Source organism: Phacochoerus africanus, chromosome 2, assembly GCF_016906955.1.
Source record: "Phacochoerus africanus isolate WHEZ1 chromosome 2, ROS_Pafr_v1, whole genome shotgun sequence".
In the NCBI taxonomy this organism is placed as follows: Eukaryota; Metazoa; Chordata; class Mammalia; order Artiodactyla; family Suidae; genus Phacochoerus; species Phacochoerus africanus.
Window position 1 is genome coordinate 42696952 of NC_062545.1, and position 19637 is coordinate 42716588.

Sequence of the window (19637 nt, forward strand, 5' to 3'; positions counted from 1 at the left end):
TCCAAGGTATAGTCAGTTTGCATGTATGTACCTGTCAAAAATGTTTTGTTAAATAAATATCTCTCTGATATTTTCAGGTAATATCAAAGGAGCAACAATAGTAGATGCCCTGGATACACTTTTTATTATGAAAATGAAAAACGAATTTGAAGAGGCAAAAGCATGGGTTGAAGAACATCTAAACTTTAATGTGGTAAGTTAAATAAAAACAGCCAATTCAGTTAACATGGGTAAAGTCTGTTGTATTGTAGAGCAGATTATTGTACCCTAGCAGAATCAAATCAGGCGGTTTTAAATAGTATCATACTATATTCTTAAACTTGCCCTCTCTTGTTACACAAATACATGTCTTTGATTTTGGCAAGTTAACAGTAAGGAAAAAGAAATTAATATTTATTAAGAACTCCATGTGCCAAGTAGTCTTGTTCAAGTCCCCACAACCCTGTGAAGCGGGTATTATGTTCACACCTTTACAGATTAGAAATTGCAGCCTTGGAGGCTTATCTAGACCATGCAGCTAGTTGTGTGTTAGAGCTGTGAGTCTAACCAGGTCTGTTTGGCTCCCCTGCTCCTGCTTTTGCACTGCACCATGCCGTGTTATGATTTTGTAAAAAGAATGTCTGTTAAGTGGAGCACAAGGTGTCAGATGGTGTGCTGCAGTTCAATGAAAGACCATAAGAGAAACTGAAATAGAGAAGTTTATTACTTACAGGTCCTGAGAAGGTACATATCTCACCTTCAGGGGCCACATCAGGAGATCAAGGCAGTACAGACAGACAGATAGGACCTGGGGCACGTGAGTTTATTAGGATAGGTGTAATGTTTTGGGGTTCTGAAGTTAAGGCCAGAGAGAGGGTCAGTTCAAACCACAGAGAGCTGGTTTTGGTGAGCTTTTCTAAGGGGAGCACAAAGGGAAGGCCCCAGGAGGGTTGGGGGGAGACCGATGTTCACAAGGGGGAGTCATGCCAGGAACTGACATTGGCTTGTGACTCTGGGACTGTTATTGAGAGCACACTCTTACCTGAGGGACTGGTGTTCATTTAAAGCCCCCACAGGCCACCTGGCCAGAGTGGATGCTGAGCCAGTAATGTCATCAAACTCTCCGTGAGCATCTAGCAGCAGCTGCATCCACTTTGTTGATCGTAGACTCTTATCAGAATAAACTTTTGTGTGTGTATATATATATAAAATATTTTTTAAAAGATTTTATATTTGTACCGTCATTTTTAACAAATCTCAAAAACCATTGTACAACAAGATTCAGAATTAAGGATAGTGGACACTTCTGATACTTCCTGATAATTTTGCTTTGGGAGGACTACATCTTGGCAGAGCTAATCTAATTCCACAGTCATTGTTTTACCTGGTAATAAGGTTGACAAAGAGTTTGTTTCTGTTGGGTCCATAAATTCATTTTAATCATTTTTACAGATGCCACATATAAATAGTATCATTTGATATTTGTCTTTGAGTTACTTCACTATGGGTATTATTTTAAATCTGAGATACTTTGCGAAAGTTCTTAGAAACCTCTTGCCTCTCTGGTAAGCATTCAGTAATATCTGTAAATCTCCATAATGAGACACAGGTAATGTGCTGCATGTTGAGGTTGGACAAAGAGTGTTGCTTTGTAGACCTCTTGGCTTTGTGGAGCTCCTGTTCCCCCACAGACCCAGTGAGGACACCAATGTTGTTCAGAATATTAAAGGTAGCATAAAGCTGAGTCTCTTTCCTACCTCTTTGGATTAAAAACAAGTATAAATTAAAAGTTTTAATATTTTGTTCCTTCTCCTCTAATTAACTGATATATCTATATATAGATATATATATCCCATTTTAGAGGTTACTGCCTTAAAAGACAAGCAGATGAATCTATGTTTAATCTTCCTTATAATTGAATTTGGAATATAAAGAAGACAACATTCCAATACAAAGGGACCTTGGAGATCAGTGTGTTCAGTCTTTTTATTTTAAATATGAGAAAATAAACTCAAGGAACAAGTGATTAGCTGATATTCTGTAGCTCCTTGGTTGGATATGACCTGTGGTAGCTCCAATAATACCGGTAGAACTAAGTGTGAAAAGTTAAGGTAATGGAAAAAATTAGGTCTCTTTTTGAGGGTTTTTTCTTTCTTAATAATACTTTTGTCCTGCCTTATTATTTTTGAGTAAATTCAGCTACTACTAGTAAATGATTGTGGGCATGTCTTTAGTTGTATACAGAGGAGAGCATGTAGAATGTGTTCCATCCCCCACCCCTCTCCGCCAGCAAAGTAGGGGCATAAGAACAAGAATCTTCCAGAGTCTAGTGATGGAAGATCAGAGAGTTGGAGTTCCTGTTGTGGCTCAGTGGATTAAGAACCTGATTAGGGAGTTCCCGTCGTGGCGCAGTGGTTAACGAATCCGACTAGGAACCATGAGGTTGCGGGTTCGGTCCCTGCCCTTGCTCAGTGGGTTAACGATCCAGCGTTGCCATGACCTGTGGTGTAGGTGGCAGACGAGGCTCGGATCCCGCGTTGCTGTGGCTCTGGCGTAGGCTGGCGGCTACAGCTCCGATTCGACCCCTAGCCTGGGAACCTCCATATGCCGAGGGAGCGGCCCTAGAAATAGCAAAAAGACAAAAAAAAAAAAAAAAAAGAACCTGATAAGTATCCATGAGGCTGCAGGTTTGATCCCTGGTCTCACTCAGCGGGTTAAAGATCCAGCTTTGCTGTGAGCTGTGTTTGTGGGTTGCTGATGTGTCTTGGATCCTGGCATTGCTGTGGCTGTGGCGTAGGATGGTGGTTATGGAAAAAAAGAGATCAGAAAGTTAACTTTAGTTTTAGTTAACCTGAATAGTGTCCTGGTCCCTTGTCTGATACTTAATAGCATTGCTACCCCAAACCTCCCCTCAAAACTGCAGCAATTCTTGGCTTTCATGATCAGTGATAGGCTGAGAAACTGTGCAATCATTTAATTAAAAGGACTAAGCACAGGACCTGAGTCCTGTTGTGACTCAGGGTGTTAAAGACTTGATGTTGTCTCAATCCCTGGCCTTGCTCGGTGGGTTAAGGATCCGGCATTGCTACAAGCTGCAGCATAGGATACAGATGCAGCTTGGATCCCGCATTGCTGTGGCTAATAGGCTAGCAGCTGCAGTTCCAATGCTGCAGGTGCGAACGTAAAGAGAAAAAAAAAAAAAAAAAAAGACTAAGCACAAAGGCCTCTCAAGATAATGTACAAGGTAACAGAAGGTAGTTGGCTGGCCTCAGACCATGACCAGGTGGCATGAATGTGTTCCATGGACCGTAGGGACCTGTGAGGAAGCAGAAGGAATAATAGGGGATATCAGACTATGCAGATGAGAAGAACAAATTCTTTGGCTTTCTTCTTGTAAAATAAAGGGATTGGACCATGGTTGAGTGACGGCTAAGATACTAAGCTTTGTCGTTTGTTTCTTTAAAATTGTATTTTTGTATATTTATAAGATTTTATCCAACTGGTTGACCCCCTTTTATGTAAAACGTCATTTTAAAACTGTTATTGATAACCTTGGGCCGATTAAAACTGTTATTGATAACCTTGGGCCGAGTATCTTCAAAATATACTTTAAAAATATACTGTTAAAAGTAATAGTCATAAATCTCGAATTTGTTTATTTTACTATTCCTAATGGGAGAGGTCGTAAAATGTATATGGTTCAGTTGTCTCTTTGGGTATTGCCATGTTTTCCTTAAAAAATATAGAAGTTTATCAGTAACATCCAAATGATAATACTTCACATGTTAAAATTAATAACAAATAGAAATTCTGGACAGCTACATTGATTTATTCTTCTAATTATTTTAAACTTCTTCAACTTACAGTTTTCCAATTGGCTTTATTATGTCCCATATGAGAATTTGTCTTATATTCACTCATTCTACCCAGAGAGTCAAGTGATTATGTCAGAAATTACACAGTTTTCTTTCTGAAAACAGTGAAAAATTTTTTCTGTTTATCCCAAGGAAGGAGAAATTGGAAAAGCTTAAACAAAGCCAGAGAAAACTTATTTTTATGGATAACATGTAGTATCATTCCAGCTTGGATAAATTATTGCTTGTTTTCAAATTAGCACTTTTTCCTGATAAAGTATTTTAATTGACAGCGTGAGGGTATTGCAAAAAAAAAAAAAAAAAGGTTAATGCATCCAAATTTATTTCAAGGGAAAAATAAGAATGAACCTGAAATAGATCCACTGTCGTGGAGAGTTAGTTTATCCTGTGGTGCTCCTGAGTATAAGCATATCTTACAGTCAAGGATAAATTTGTTTATATGTGAAATACTCATTTGCATTACTTGAAGGTGTAAAGTAAATGTTTTTTATTGGTTTACACTGTCATTAACTAAAACTCATTTTCTTTTAATTAAGGCATAGCAAGGTGATTGAATTTGCATACTTGGGAGTACAAAGTTCAAATGGCTTTAATAACTGGCTTAAAATAAATCACTGGGATAATATGTAGAAGCAAGGGCTTCAAGTGGAGCTTTGTATTTATTACAAGTATCTGTAGAGACACATAGGCCTGGGCAGGAATCTCTCGGGGTAGACACCAGTGGATGAGTTTTCTGGTCTTAATTCAAAGTAATCTTAGGACAAGCAATCTAAAACAGATCCTTGGTTACTCATTACTCATTCATTAACTTATGCATATATTAATTACATGCTAAATACCTTTTAATTGTCAGATACTTATCTTCATGGGGCTTATAGTCTAGCAAAAAAAGTAGTCAGGATATCTAGCCAGGGCCAGGGTTTTTTAGAAAGGAAGAAAGGGCAAAGAAAATTACTATTTAAAGAGTACTGAGACATAGCAAGTATTATGCTAGGTGATTTTTTTCATAGGTTATCTGGTTCAGTCTTTGTGATAACAGTACGGGGTAAGTGGTCTTTCCCCTATTTTTATAGATGAATAAGGAGCTAATTAATTACTCTGCCCAAAATCATACAGCAAGTAAGCGCTATGTTTTGAACAAGATCTGCCTAACTCAATGACCCTGTTTTTAATGGAGAAGAAATGCCAAAGAGTTGAGAAATACATAGGCAGCCAGAGAATTTGAATCCTCCAAAGTTAGGCATGTAATCATAATATCTCAGTACTCATTAGGCTATATTGTTCCATAGGTACCCAATAAATATTAATTAAATGATGGAGGGGTTGTTATCTTGTCCTACTTCTGGACAAACTGTACTAGACTCAGCTAGGATACAAGGTGACAAGGTGCAATGGTAGCTGCATTTTGTCATATTTTTATATAATTAGAGATAATCTGGAGTTCAAGTGCAGTTGATGTACTTGTTTTTACCTGACCTACTTCCAGAGCAGATTTGTGGTGGCTCCTAATACAGGAAGATCATTTACAAAAGGACAAATGATGAAGAGTTTCATATTTGGGCATTTCCAAATTCAGTTCTGAGTTTCCCTCTCTTTACTGTCACTTTAAAATTACCTAGATCCTTTCATGAACAACATTGAAAACAACATTCTTCAGTAATGAATTTTATAGGATACGTAGATGTGTTCTCCAGATAACCATTTCTTATACAAACCCTTGGTAAAAATCAAAGCTCCATTAAGTTATCACTAAAAAGCATTTTTATTCATTGAGGTAAAGTGATATCTCTGTGAGAGGCTGAGCCTTGAGAATGATAAAGGAGAGATGAGTAGCTTGGTTCAGACACTAACCATGAGATTGATCTTTGGCAAGCACCTGGATTGTGCTTTTAATTGTAATGAATACCTTTTGTTTTAGATGACAGAGGTGTTGGTGGCCAAAGTGACTTTATTTTTCAGTTTAAATATTTTCTCCACCTGGAGTGCAATCCTGCTTTTCAGAAAAATAAGCTCTAGAGCTCTCTATCCAAAGAATGCAAATTGACCTCAAGAAGCAACTTTGGATCTCCTCAAATGCTGGAATGAGTTCTTAGCTTAGGTTCAGAGCTCCACACTGGAGCAGGAAAGGAGTGGTTTTTTTTGCCTTAGTACTGCTCCTATAAAAGGACTGTTTTAGAGCAGCATTATGTTGTGATGGTGCAGATAACTAAGTTAATAACCTGTCAAAAGGAGTTATTCAGTATTTTCTATCTGAATGTTAATCAGTGTCTGCCAACAGTAGTGATTTGGGTTTTGGCTGTAAGGATACTGAGCTCTTCTCTCTGACAGTAATTAGTAATAAATCGGATGCTACTTGAGGGCCCTTCTGGACCTGAATCAACCTATTAACAGAGAGAACATGGTGATTTGCCTATCTCTGTGGCCCAGAGAACTTGTACTTTGTTCATCTTAAGAGGTTTATCATGTTACTTAAATAGGAAGTTAAAAGCTGCTGGAACATATGTTTTACTAAGCTATACTATTTAATATGCAATTTAATCTGTTAAAAGGAGTTTTAGTCCTCAAAATGTTAGTACAACACACACTTTGAAGTACCATGTATAAATGAATGTGTATGCTAAGCCTAAACGTGGGCAAGACTTGTGGGCAGTTATCTATCTTTTATCAATGGCTTTGAAAAGTCTCATGTTGTTTCTGCTGGTTGTCAGCTAAGGAAAAGCATAGTTATCATATACGTTAGCAGGGAACAGTTGTTATTAAACATAATTATTGCATTAGTTTGTAGTGGGTCTGCTGTTATTAATGCTTGCTTGTTCCTCACTTAAGTTCGTTTGAGTCAAAAACTGGCAGGAAGTTTGGAGGAATAGCTAGCAAAAAAGTATTCTCTGATTTAAGGGCTCAGAGAATTAGTCTTTAAAAAAACCTCTAATAATTGGGATGAAACATTTAGAATAGGAGTTTCTTTGTGGTTCAATGGGTTAAGGATTTGGTGTTGTCACTGCTGTGGCTCTGGTTATAGCTATGACACAGGTTTGATCCCTGGCCCAGGAACTTCCACATTCCATGGGCTCATCCAAAAAATAAAATAAAATAAAAAAATAAGGAGAATTCTTTAAACTTGGTACAGGTTTGATTCTGCATAGTTATAAGCCCTGAAGCTGCAAAAATACAATATATCTATTCTGCAAGAAAAGCTTGGTCCTCTGTAGTCCCTCAATCAAAAAGAATCTGTGGGAGTTCCTTCTATGACAGTTACTATCCATGAGGATGCAGGTTCGATCCATGGCCTTACTCTGTGGGTCGGGGATCCGGCATTGCTGTGAGCTGTTGTGTAGGTTGCAGATGTGGCTTGGATCCACGTTGATGTGGCTGTGATCTAGGCCAGTAGCTGTAGCTTCTATTCGACCTCTAGCCTGGGAACTTCCATATGCCTCAGGCGAGCCCCTAAGAAGCAAAACAAACAAACAAGCAAACAAACAAGCAAAACCCAAAAAAACAAAAAACTTTGGCTAAATCTTTCTGTAACCTAAATTTGGTATTCTAATTATAAAGCCTGTTATTTCATTTACTAAAAGCTATCCATCTTATAAATAACTTTAGTGAGTAATTTTGCTTATAAAAAAATACAACCTGGAATTCCTGCTGTGGCACAGTGGGTTAAGGATTCAGCATTGTCTCTGCGGTGGTGTGGGTTTGATCCCTGGCCTAGCACATGGGGTTAAGGATCCTGTATCACCACATCTGTGGCTCAGATTCAATCCCTGGCCTGGGAACTCCCATGCGGTGGGGTGCGAGCAAAAAGAAAAAAAACCTGATTTCTCTAAATTCTTTAAAATACTGTCTGGTGTAGTAAGAGCAGGTTGGTCTTTCAGGCACTCAGGTGGAAACAGGAATTTTTGCGTGTTCACTTTGCCTTTTGTCTGGATACCATTAGATTCTTCATGTCCACAAGCTCCTGATGTGTTTATTTGAAGGACACCTTTCTCAGTAGAGAGATGGAGCCTGATGTTAAGGATGGGGGGAGAGGTCGTATAAAATGGTTTATTGAATTAAACTTTTTTCCATTCTAACCATCTTTACCACTTTGTCAGATCATTTTACACTTATGTATAGTCAGCCAGAGGACAGCAATGCTAAGGAAAGGGATAAACTTCAAAGTGGAAATGATCGATCTAAGATGCACCAAGACCAAATATGAGAGATTAGGACTGAGGCCTAGTTTTTCCATGATTTCTGGTACTCACTTCTTGACTTTAGATGTAAACTTAAATGTACCATATTATTTTATTAAATTTATGTATGATTCTGGTTAAGTGTGTTTGATTTAAAGGCAATTGGTAGAGGAAAGTCAAAGTGAGAGAGCAGTTTCTCCAACCCACATTGTTTTGTGGGTACGCCTTCAGCCAAAAATGTCCAACTTCCACTTTCTCATCAGTTGTGGTCTTAACTAATAGGTGCATGCAATTTAAACAGAAGGCTGCATCTGTGCCTCAAGCTGGTGCTCCCATTCAGCTGTGTACTAGAACCGTAGAATACCTGGGCATATTCCAGGAACATGACCTTACTGAAAGGTGTAAGAGCATTAATTTCCTTTAAAACAAGCACAGATTGAAGGAGACTGCAAAGCCTACATTGTTGAGATAAATCACACAAGATTGTAGTGTTACAGGCTATTGGGGCTCCCCTCCTTTACACACCATTCTCTCCCTGCTCTCACCCCTCTTCTGTCATTAGGGTAAGTCACTGGAAGAGTTTTAGAACATCTTAAAAGATGCTGCATCAATATTAAAAGGATGAATATCTTCATTTAAATTTCCTAAGTTTATTTTAATGGAAATCTGAATCAGAAGTTTATAAAATTGGCCTAAAACCTTCAGATTGTAGAAGTTCACTTTGAAAAATCCAAATACGGTGTAAAATATATCAAGCCCAAAAGGCAGTTGGGTCAGGATACTGTATTTCAAAAGAGGATTTGAAACATGATTCCCATGAAAGTCAGATAAGATATATCATTTGCATCCTGGTATTTAGAATATTATGATTCTGGAGTTCCTGATTTTCCAATAACTCCTGAAGAAGATAAGATGTATTAGTTTATTTAAGCTGAGCTTTTCTGCAGTGGTAATGGTAGCAGGTCTTCCTTATTACTTGACCTGCACCAGGCTTTGTGCACAGTCATTTACATTCATGGACTCATAGTGCTTTGTAAGAAATGCATTGTCCCTTTTCACAAATGAGAAAACCAAGACTCAGAGAGCTTATTTGACTTGCCTGGGCTCTCACACTCAGTCAGCTCCTGAATCAGCCTTCAATCTGAGGTCTTTCTGACTATAGGGTAGTGTCTTTATAGCCTGCTACCCCCAGTATAGCCAACTAATTCGTCATGTTTTTATCTTAGTCCTTTTCAGCCAAAGATCCATAAAGAGTGACCTGAAGTGTATAAATTTCAGTCTTTTGACCTAAAGCATAATATAATCCAGAATGTTAAGAGCTCTCAAAGTAAGGTTTCCAAATAATCCAGATTTAGCTTTGAAAGAAAGAAAGGAGAAAAAAAATTATATGTTGGTAATTCAAATGTGATTTTCATTTTGAAAAGAAGGTAGCTATGATGACTCTTATTGAGTACGACTAATGGTGATGTGATATTCCCCAGTGAGAGTCTTTAAAGGCAAGGACACAAGGAATTGGGAACCTGCATGGATTCACTAACAAGCCAGATTTACTTCTTGGACAGGCTCACCAAACCATTAGATCCGTGAAATTCAAAAGACAAAGCAACTGACCTTGAGCGTGGCACTTTGCAAAATCATCTCTCAGTATCTTATGCTCAGAGGAAGATAAATAGGAATTCAGGTTCTAGAATACATTGCTGGATCAATAGCTGGTTAAACAAGTGTACCAATAGCTGACTGATGTCTTGCTGAAGATATTATTTATGATGGTATTTGACATGGCTCAGTCCTCTGCCTTGCAGTAATTTTTATCAGATGTTCATATAAAAGTCCTGATTATCCAGAATTTTCATAGGAGGGAAGGAAAATGCATCTCAAATGAACCCAAAGCCAGAATAAGAATATAAAATCATCTTTACAGGTGTCAATAGGCAGAAATATGGAGAATTATTCTTAGGTTTAGAAACTGAAAAAAATGCAGGTACAAATTGAGAGTGAGAGGATTTGAGGGTTTTACCTATTATATTTTATAATTAGATATTATTACCTTTAGACATAAGAAGTATAGCTGTGTGAGCTGAAATAAACAGCTCCATTTTTCCTTATCAGTAATTTTGTGGAATAGTAAAGCTTTTACCAATATTTATATAATATTCAGAGTGATACACATCATAGGTAAATTGTACCTATATAAAGTGCTTTTAATCAAATCATATTAGATGCATGTTACAAATTAGGAAATACAATCAAACATACTCACCAGTCTTATTATTATGATGCGTTTGCCTAACTCTGGCAGAGTAATTGTCTCTCCTAAGTAATTTTCATAATGCTCCTTTTGCAAGAAATTTTTGAAAAATTTAAGTAATCACTTAGCTTTAAGTTGTTAGATCCTTATACCTTTTAGGAGAGAGCATGTGGAAATTAAATGAAAATTTTATTTCCTTTTTTTTTTCTTCTGGAGTTCTTTTCTCCCACTAAAATGTAGACTCTATGAGTTTGAGAACCTTATGAGTCTTCATTGCCATGTTCCTGGAACCTAGGACAGAGCCTGGCGCATAGTAGTTGCTTAATAAAGTTTGATAAAGGAAACAGTATCTCAGATGATTGTGACTAAGCTCATCTGCTGGATAGTGACTTCATATACTAGTTTGCCATGAGCATTTGTGATTTCAGTGAATGGTGTTAGGCTTAAGGGAGCACTTACTGGATAAGCCCAATGAACATGAAAAGAAGCTAACTAAAGCATGAAGTTGAAACTGTGTATATAAGGGAGTTTCCACTGTGTCTCAGCAGGTTATGAACCCAACTAGTATCCAAGAGGATGCAGGCTCGATCCCTGGCCTCGCTTAGTGGGTTAAGGATTTGGCATTGCTGTGCGTTGTGGTGTAGGTTGCAGATGCAGCTCAGATCCCATGTTGCTATAGCTATGGTGTAGTCCGGCGGCTGCAGCTCCAATTCAACCCCTAGCTTGGGAACTTCCATATGCCTCAGGTGCAGCCCTTAAAAGCAAAAAACAGAAAAAAAAAAGAAAAAGAAAGCTGTATATAAGCCCCAGAGTCCATGTGCTTTGAAGGAAAAGGCTTTCTTTAGTCTTACAGGCCTCCTATGAGTGTTAAAAGCCTGACTCAAGAGTTAATGATTGGGAAATGTGAGGATGTAGAAACAAAGAACAGCTGTTGGGCCAGGAAACTGGTAACAGTTTGGACTATAAATCTGCCATACAGCAGAATCACCATACTCCCAGGTTTCCCCGAAAGATATAGATAAAGGCATGACACACATTCCTGAGTTGTTTTTACAGGAAGCAGACCTTCATCAGATGAAGACTGCTGACCACAAACATAGACCCTAGACCGGTAGAAACTAGAAAGTTGATGATGCTTGAAACTTCACCTTGATGCCAACCAATCCAGGAATGGTGCATGAACTGGTTACGTACCCTGCACCCTGCTCCCTCACACTACCTTTAAACCCCTTCCCTGAAAGCCATTGAGAGTTTGGGTCCTTTGAGCATGAGCTGCTTATTGTCCTTGCTTGGAACTTTGCAATAAATTCTGTACTATCCTTCACCACAACCCAGTGTCAGTAGATTGGCTTTATTACACTTAGGCAAGCGGCTACAAGTTTGGTTTGGTAGCAGAGTTTACTTACATCTATTATAGGTCAGCTGTCCTAAATTATCTAATAATAGAATGTAGGACAGATCCATGTAGTAGTCAAATATTTTAAAATAATAAAAGTATGACTGTAATAATTAATTGTATGCTGCAATTATATGACCATTAATAAAGATATTTGAGGGAGCTCCCTTGTGATTCAGGGAGTTAAGGATCCAACATTGTCATTTCTGTGGCTTGGATCATTGCTGTGGCATGGGTTCAATCTCTGGCTCTGGAACTTTGCATGCCACAGGTGCTGCCAAAAGAAATAAGTAAAAATAAAAATGAAATAAAGATACTTGATACACTATCATGTGAGGTGATATGAGGGATAACAGAGCCCTAATCCTGGTTCAACTGCCTATTAGTTGTCTGACCTTTAAAAAAGTCATAGTAACCACTATTAAGTCTCAGTTTCTCCATTTGTAAGATGGACACAAGAATAGTAATTATTTTGCATGGTTGGTATAAGGATTAAAAGGCATAGTCCAGGAGTTCCCTTCATGGCTCAGCAGGATGCAGGTTCAATCCCTGGCCTCGCTCAGTGGGTTAAGGATCTGGCATTGCTGTGAGCTGTGGTGTAGGTCACAGAATTGACTTGGATCCTGCATTTCTGTGGCTGTAATATAGGCCAGCAGCTACATTTCTGATTTGATCCTTATGCTGCAGGTGCAGCCCTAAAACAAGAACAACAACAACAAAAAAAACCAAACAACCAAAAAAGACATAGTCCATGTAAAGAGATTAGCACAAGATATAGTGCTTTGTTAATGATAATACAAGCAAGTGCCTGTTAGTGTAAATAAGAGCTGTTTTAATAAGGTACAACGCATATTATTATTATCATCTCCTTTATGCAAAGATGAAATTTCTTTTGAGAGAAATGTGACCATCCCAGGACACAGAAAATTTGGGGACCAGCACTAGAACCCAAGTCTCTCCAGCTTTAAATCCTCTTTGCATTCTAGCTGTGATATTTTAACATTATGTGAGAAGAATTCCAGAAAAATGTTGAACTACCATCCAAAATATAAAGAATCTGAATGGCCTTTCAGGAAGAAAAACAGGCAAATGAATAAAATACAGAAACATAGAACAGAAAAATAGAATGTCCTGGGCCTGTTGCATCTGCACAGAGAATATTGAGTATTGTATCTGCTATTAAATAGAGGGAGAAAATAACTTTCTTTTCATAAATATTTTTATAAATGTTATTTGAAGAGTCAAAATTATTTTATTTATATATATATCGACATTATTAAAAGACAGGGCTTTGCCTTCTTTTCTCTGGGCAAACACTTAAGATTGAACGAAATTTAAATATTTATGCACTTTATCACGGTGATAATCCTTCTCAGTGTGTACTACCATTTATGTAGGAACCTCTTTTATTTTGTTTCCACAGAATGCTGAAGTTTCTGTTTTTGAAGTAAATATACGCTTTATTGGTGGACTAATCTCAGCTTACTATCTGTCTGGAGAAGAGGTAAGATGAAAAGTGGCATATAAATGGGAATTACAAAGAGTCAAAATTATATTTTCTGGGTAAAGTAGGCCTGCTGTGGTATCCATTAAATTTTCATGTTTTGACAGGCCTCTAGCAGACACTGAATTTCTTATAACACGTACTAATTAAATGAGCACACCAGGAAAGTTTGTTAGACGTGTTGTCAGGAGATGTTAAGCAGTGCCTTTAAAAAGGCCTGGCTCCATTATGTTAGGTATGGTGTGATTAAATCTACAAATTATAGGAGTTCCCTGATGTCTCAGCAGGTTAAGGATCTGACTTTGTCACTACTGTGGCTCAGGTCACTGCTGTGGCACGGGTTTGATCCCTGGCCCAAGAACGTGCAGATGCAATGGAAGCGCCACATGGAGCGGCCAAAAAAAAAAATGTTTTTTTAAAAGAAATAAAACAACAAATTGTATATGCCTATGGACACAGTGGCAGGCTTGTGGATGAATTTGTTTCTTTAAAAATTATTTTAATGTTAGTATAATATTAGCTTAATAAAAGCTGTGTATAGTAAAGAAAGCTTGGTAAATGAGATATAAAAATTATACTATTTGAGAAATTAGAGGGCTAAGTGAGATATTCAGCTTCCCAGTGAGAACTCCTGTAGACCAGTATCTCTGTGTAAAGTGCTATGCAGCTCTTCCTGGACGGACGCTTAATTAATTATTTGCTGCTCAGAGCAAAGCAGGAATTTTTAATTTAGCTACTTTTTATTGATAGATTAAGAAAGGGTTTTTATATTGTGCTCAGGAAGAGCACAGATGCTATTTTCTTGAAAGGTGTTGGACAACTTTATGAATAACAATTTAAGTGTTCACAAAGAGTCGTTAGAATGGACCTGCCTTACCTTTAATGTTGACCATGTTAAAAGCTGACATCAAGGAAAAACAGTCACATATTTTGACTGCTTATCAGTCAGATTTGTGTCAGCCTCAGCATTTTGGCTGGGGGAAGAGCGGATCTTACCTGGTGCACTACTTCATGTATTTCTATGCTCCTTCAAACAAATTTAAGCAGAGCAATAAATGTTTAATGAGAAAGGCTGCTTTACTTTGTTTTTGTCTCACAGGTACTTTCCTAGTCATAACAGAACAGCCTGCACAATCTTAACATTCTCTCTCTCTTTAGATTTTATTCTACCATAGAGATTTTTGAAGTGTATTTATAGATGGCTTCTGTATTCCCCTGTATCTCTCCTGTTAAGTGTCCGGTTCTGTTCTTCATTATCCCTCTTCTTCCCCTCTTCCATCCCAAGTAACTTCATTGTTTATTTTGATTTAGGATATTCTAAACGCTAAGCCTGGGAATCTATATTTCTAAAAATTCATACTTAAAAATTAACAACCTTTTTTTTACAAAACAAGTTCCTACTTTTAGAATACATGTCTTTGAGTATCCAGTGCCTGCATATTCTTGACACGGCATACTTAGGAGGATTTTGGCTTCAAAATCCTTTTTTCATCTTTTCTGTGGGGGTGAAACAATTTGGAGGAAGTATCTGGGCACAGAGAAGGTAATGGATCATACAAAAAGAAATGATGTTATTTCTTCTAAACATGCATTATGTAAATTGGGCTACTTTTTCACTCATAGCAATGTCTTAAGCTTCTTTACCTATGTGTGTTTCTATATGTGTGTGTGCTTATATAAATATAATGCTCACAGATACGGTAGTTTGCATTTTGGTGAAATCATTTGCCTGTGACCTTGTTAAGGGTATTTTTAAATTCTGTACTTAGCTAAGTTCAGTAAGCAAAGGACTACAAAGAACACCTTCATTGAAAATAATCATTCTTTTAATATATTTTCTTTGTCCTTTTCCCAGGCAAAATAATTGTATTTATTATTATACCAAGATTTTCTGTTTTAATTTATGATAAAAATTACTTTAGATATTTTCTTTCTTATATACTTTTCTATGTTTCTGTACAACACATTTAAATTTTAGTTATTAGGAATTCATCTTCTCAGCATAATTTGCATTTCCCTAAATGTTGGACAATTGAGCTATTTCCAGTGTTTCTATATTTTCAGTAATGTAGGTATAATCAGCCAATAAATATGTTTATTCTCTAAAGTGGGGTTGCCAGATGAGGAGTGCTTAGTATTAGACTATTTCAACATCATTTCCTGTTTATTCCTCCTAGTTAACCTCATTATTGACAGTTACCTTTCGTTTGACCGATGCATTCAAGAGAATTGGCTGTCAGGGATGTGATCAAGGAAAATTATTTTACCCCAAGTCTGTGCTTGAGCTATTTGTCTCCATATCAAAATGAGAAATTGGGCATTTGTTTAATAGAAAGAACATCACCATGGCCAGATTATGAATTACTTGATTTCAGATTGTTGATAAAGTTCTATACTACACACTTTTATGTGTCTCATAACCTAAGAAAATTCATCTTCCTAAATTATTTCATAGAGGGGCAACTAAATCACCATAATTTATTATTTTCATTTCATCGGCGAGGCTCGGGAGTATTCTGAGAACATCTTATAAATCACCATCAGACGTGTATAGGCCCACATTGACATAAGCTCAAGATTCTTAAATTTATGTTGCAAAAACAGAAGAGGAAATGCCACTTAATTGTGTTACATGCTTCAGGAAAATTACAATTAGAAGCATTGAACAATAATTAGGCATGTAAATGGAATTCTAAACCTACCAAATAGAAACATGCAATACCTATTGACAGATACTTTGATTACAGGGACATATTCAAAAACTTAAAATGTCTTAGTTCAGTTAAAAGTTCTGTAGTATTATTTTTTAAAAAGTCAAGCCACAAGATTTCCAGAGTCGGTATAAGAAGTACAAATAACCACAAGAATTATGAACAGATGGGATTAAATATAAGATGAATACCAAATACTAAATGATCAGTATTAAAAATAAATAAAAGAGATAGCATTGCTCTGTTATAAGCTCAGGGGAAACTGAAGTCCTTGCCGGAGACACTAAATGGCAGCATCTAGAATTTCATTACCCAAATTATGTTCTACAGTTAACTAGTTTATTTAGATGTAGCAGGAGAAATCTGTATCTGTACACATATTAAAAACAAATTCGGAAAAAAATACATCCTGTATTTTTCCTTAGAAATTCACAATTAACAGAAAAGAAAGTAATTTTGTTTATCTCTGTGTTTTCCATGCTTATTTAACTACAATCTCTCTCTTTTTTTTTTTACGTAACATCTGCTAACTGAGTTACAAATATTGTCTCCTAGAACAAATTTTGGGAAATGCTACTATAGGAATATGAGTAACCAAAGCAAAAATGATATCGAAAATTGGCAAATACATAACAAGACATTGCAAGAGAAGATGATAGATGAAAAAAATTGCATGTATGACTGTACCATATTATTTGTTTTACAATGGAAACCAGTGACTATATTGAGCATAAAATGAATTTAATGGGGTATGGTGATGCCACAGGCTCCCAGGGAAGTCTGAAGGGCAAGTTGCAATTAACAACTGCAACACAGAGGATCTCTGTCACACTGGGACATCCTAGAAGTAATAAACGTGCACTAATTTTTTCTACTCCTGTGAAGACTCAAAGTCTCAGGAAGAAGAGGTCAGTTGGCAGTTTTGGTTACACGTGGTCCCTTAAGGATCTTGGGAAATGAAAGAGAGGATATGATAGAAGTCACCCACGGGGCTTAAATTCAGTATCCCATGAAGACTGAGTGTAGGTAATTCCTGAACAGGAAATTGAGACCATTGGAAGGGTAAAAAGAAAAGATGTTTGGGAGTTTAAAAAAAAGACATAATTCTACTATGGAGAATAAAGGTGTCAAAGGAAATAGATGAGCTGTATGGAAACAGATAATAAAACACTTAGGAAAGAATTCCTGTCGTGGCTCAGTGGTAATGAACCCAACTAGTAACCATGAGGACATGGGTTAGATCCTGGTCTTGCTCAGTGGGTTAAGGATCCAGCGTGGTGAGCTGTGGTATAGGCCACAGATGTGGCTTGGATCCCATGTTGCTATGGATGTGGTGTAGGCTGGTAGCTGCAGCTCTGATTCGATCCCTAGCCTGGCACTTCCATATGCCCCAAGTACAGCCCTAGAAAGCAAAAAAAAAAAAAAAAAAAAAAAACCCAAAAAACAAAAAACCAAACTTTTCCTGATTTGAAAAACTACTTCAGTCTCTAAATTAAGAGGGCACATTTGGAACTACCAAGGTATTTAATCCTCAAATGAAACAGCCAATTAGTACATTTTAAATATGTGCACTAGAAAAGCAAAAAGCCAACTCGTCAAAGCTAAAAAGATTGAAGAACGAACTTTTAATGAAAAAGAGGTAACAAGGGCATCAGATCCACCACTGGGCAAACACATTGTAATGAATTTTTATCCTAGGTCAGTTTACTCTGCCTAGATAGCCTTCATTTTGAAGGCAGCAAAAGAATGTTTCCCCAAATTAACCAAAAGAAATCCACTGCTCCAGACACATCTGTATAAAAGAGTAATGAAAGACTTACTGAAAGAGAGGAGTAGCTAACCACTAACTTTAAGAATATCAAGGAGGAAAGCATAAAGGAAAGAGAGGTTTGTGGAGTGGGGAGATGAGAAATAAGATTGCCATGCCACTCCCCCTCCTCTGAGGAGCCAGGCACTTCCTCCCTGCATTCTCTGCATGTGCTGCTGTTGCAGTTTGTCCTATAGGTTCTATGAGTCCTCTTACCCCTTCACTCTGCTTTCCCCCATAGCATTTGTGCAACTTAACAGTAAGGACTTAGTTTCTTCCGTTTTTCTATCCCTTTGCTTAGGTAGCACTGTGGGCCTGGCACTAGAAAATAGTAAGGGCTTGTTGACTAAACCATTATTTTTTTTCTGTGACCTTTATTTTTTTAAACCCCAGGAAAAAAATTCCTCCAGTAACTTTGAAGGTAAAATCTTTACATTGATAATGTGTATAAGCAGCTGGCCTGGAAGGCTTGAGTAGACTGTGGAGACAAAGAGAATGCAGTAAGGTGATTAAAAATATGTTGGATCTCTGACTATGTAAACCCTTGCAACTCTACCCTCTCCCCACCTTAGACTCCTCTCCACCAACCCTGGCAGAACCTATCTTCCTTTGTATCTGTTCTACCAGCTGGTTCTCTGAAGGAGTTTTGAAAATCAGTTAGAGACTATACCCAAATTTAAATCATTACTAATTATGGTAGGTCATTTATTGTGGGCCTTTTAAATGGAACCAACATCAGAGCCTTTTCTGAAATTTTTCTAAGAAGAAATTATAAAAAGTAAATGGGAAAGAGATTATACAATGTATGTTTGCCTTAATTTGAAGATACTCTTTAGCTCAAATTTGCTAAATTATTTAATGATACATTTATACTAATTTTCTGCAGAGAAATAATTTTAATCATATTAATTAGTGTTGATTGTTTCCTTATGTTTTTTATTGATATGTTTGGCTCTATGATTTCTTGGGGGTTGGGATTCAGATATTAATTTCCTATTTAGCACTCAGTATTGAAATTTTTATAAAATAAAAGAATATGATAAGCTGAATAGATAATATTTTCATTTCAAAAGTTTTAACTTAGCAAAATGATACTAGATTACAGTAATTTTGCTTAAACTTGTAATTAAGTTTCCATGGTTAATGAGTTACAACTGTATCGTGTTGAATATTTTATGAAGACTGGAAGTTTATATTGTACTTTAAAAGGGATCTAGAGGGAGTTTCTGTTGTGACACAGTGCAAACGAATCCAACTGGTATCCATGAGGATGAGGGTTCGGTCCCTGGTCTCGCTCAGAAGGTTGGGGATTGGCATTGCCATGCACTGTGGTGTAGGTCACACATATGGCTCAGATCCCGAGTTGCTGTGTCTGTAATGTAGGCTGGCAGCTGTAGTTCTGATTCCACCCCTAGCCTGGGAACTTCCATATGCTATGAGTACCATCCTAAAAATAAAATAAAAATAAAAAATAAAATTAAAAAATAAAATTAAAAAATAAAAGGTGGGGGGACCTAGGAGTACATGGAGTTGATTCTAAAATAATGTACATTTTAGTCAAATAAAATTACTACCTTTTTTTTGTCCTGGAATGAATTACCAAAATCATACCTACTTCTTAACTCAGGCTTGCTATATGTGACCCAGTCTGTATAAACCTCTTTCCTGGATTTACATTTGTTTTTGGAAGCACAGAAGTTTTATTAGCTGTAAGCACTTTATCTCAGTAATTCCTGAAAGCAGTTCTATAGTTGGCTAATAATTCCAACTCCAAAATTGTATAAATGGCAGAAGCTGATATAGATTTCTACCTGATTGATAGAGGTCGTAGACCAAACGATAGGGCTCGGCACCTAAAAGAGAGGGAAACTCAGAAAATTAACTTGTTTCTTAATGAAATATGTGTATCCCTTTCAGTTTAGCAGCATTCTTTGCACATAGTAAG

At 37.0% G+C, this 19637-nt stretch overlaps 1 protein-coding gene across 1 annotated transcript in view; it reads left to right on the forward strand.

Annotated features, from left to right (window-relative positions):
* The window catches only part of MAN1A1 (mannosidase alpha class 1A member 1), a 165922-nt gene that overhangs the window by 44938 nt on the left and 101347 nt on the right, over window positions 1-19637 (forward strand). The window contains exons 3-4 of the mRNA XM_047759569.1: window positions 78-193; window positions 13094-13174. Coding sequence (XP_047615525.1) covers window positions 78-193; window positions 13094-13174 — 197 coding nt within the window. The remainder of the gene's footprint in view (window positions 1-77; window positions 194-13093; window positions 13175-19637) is intronic.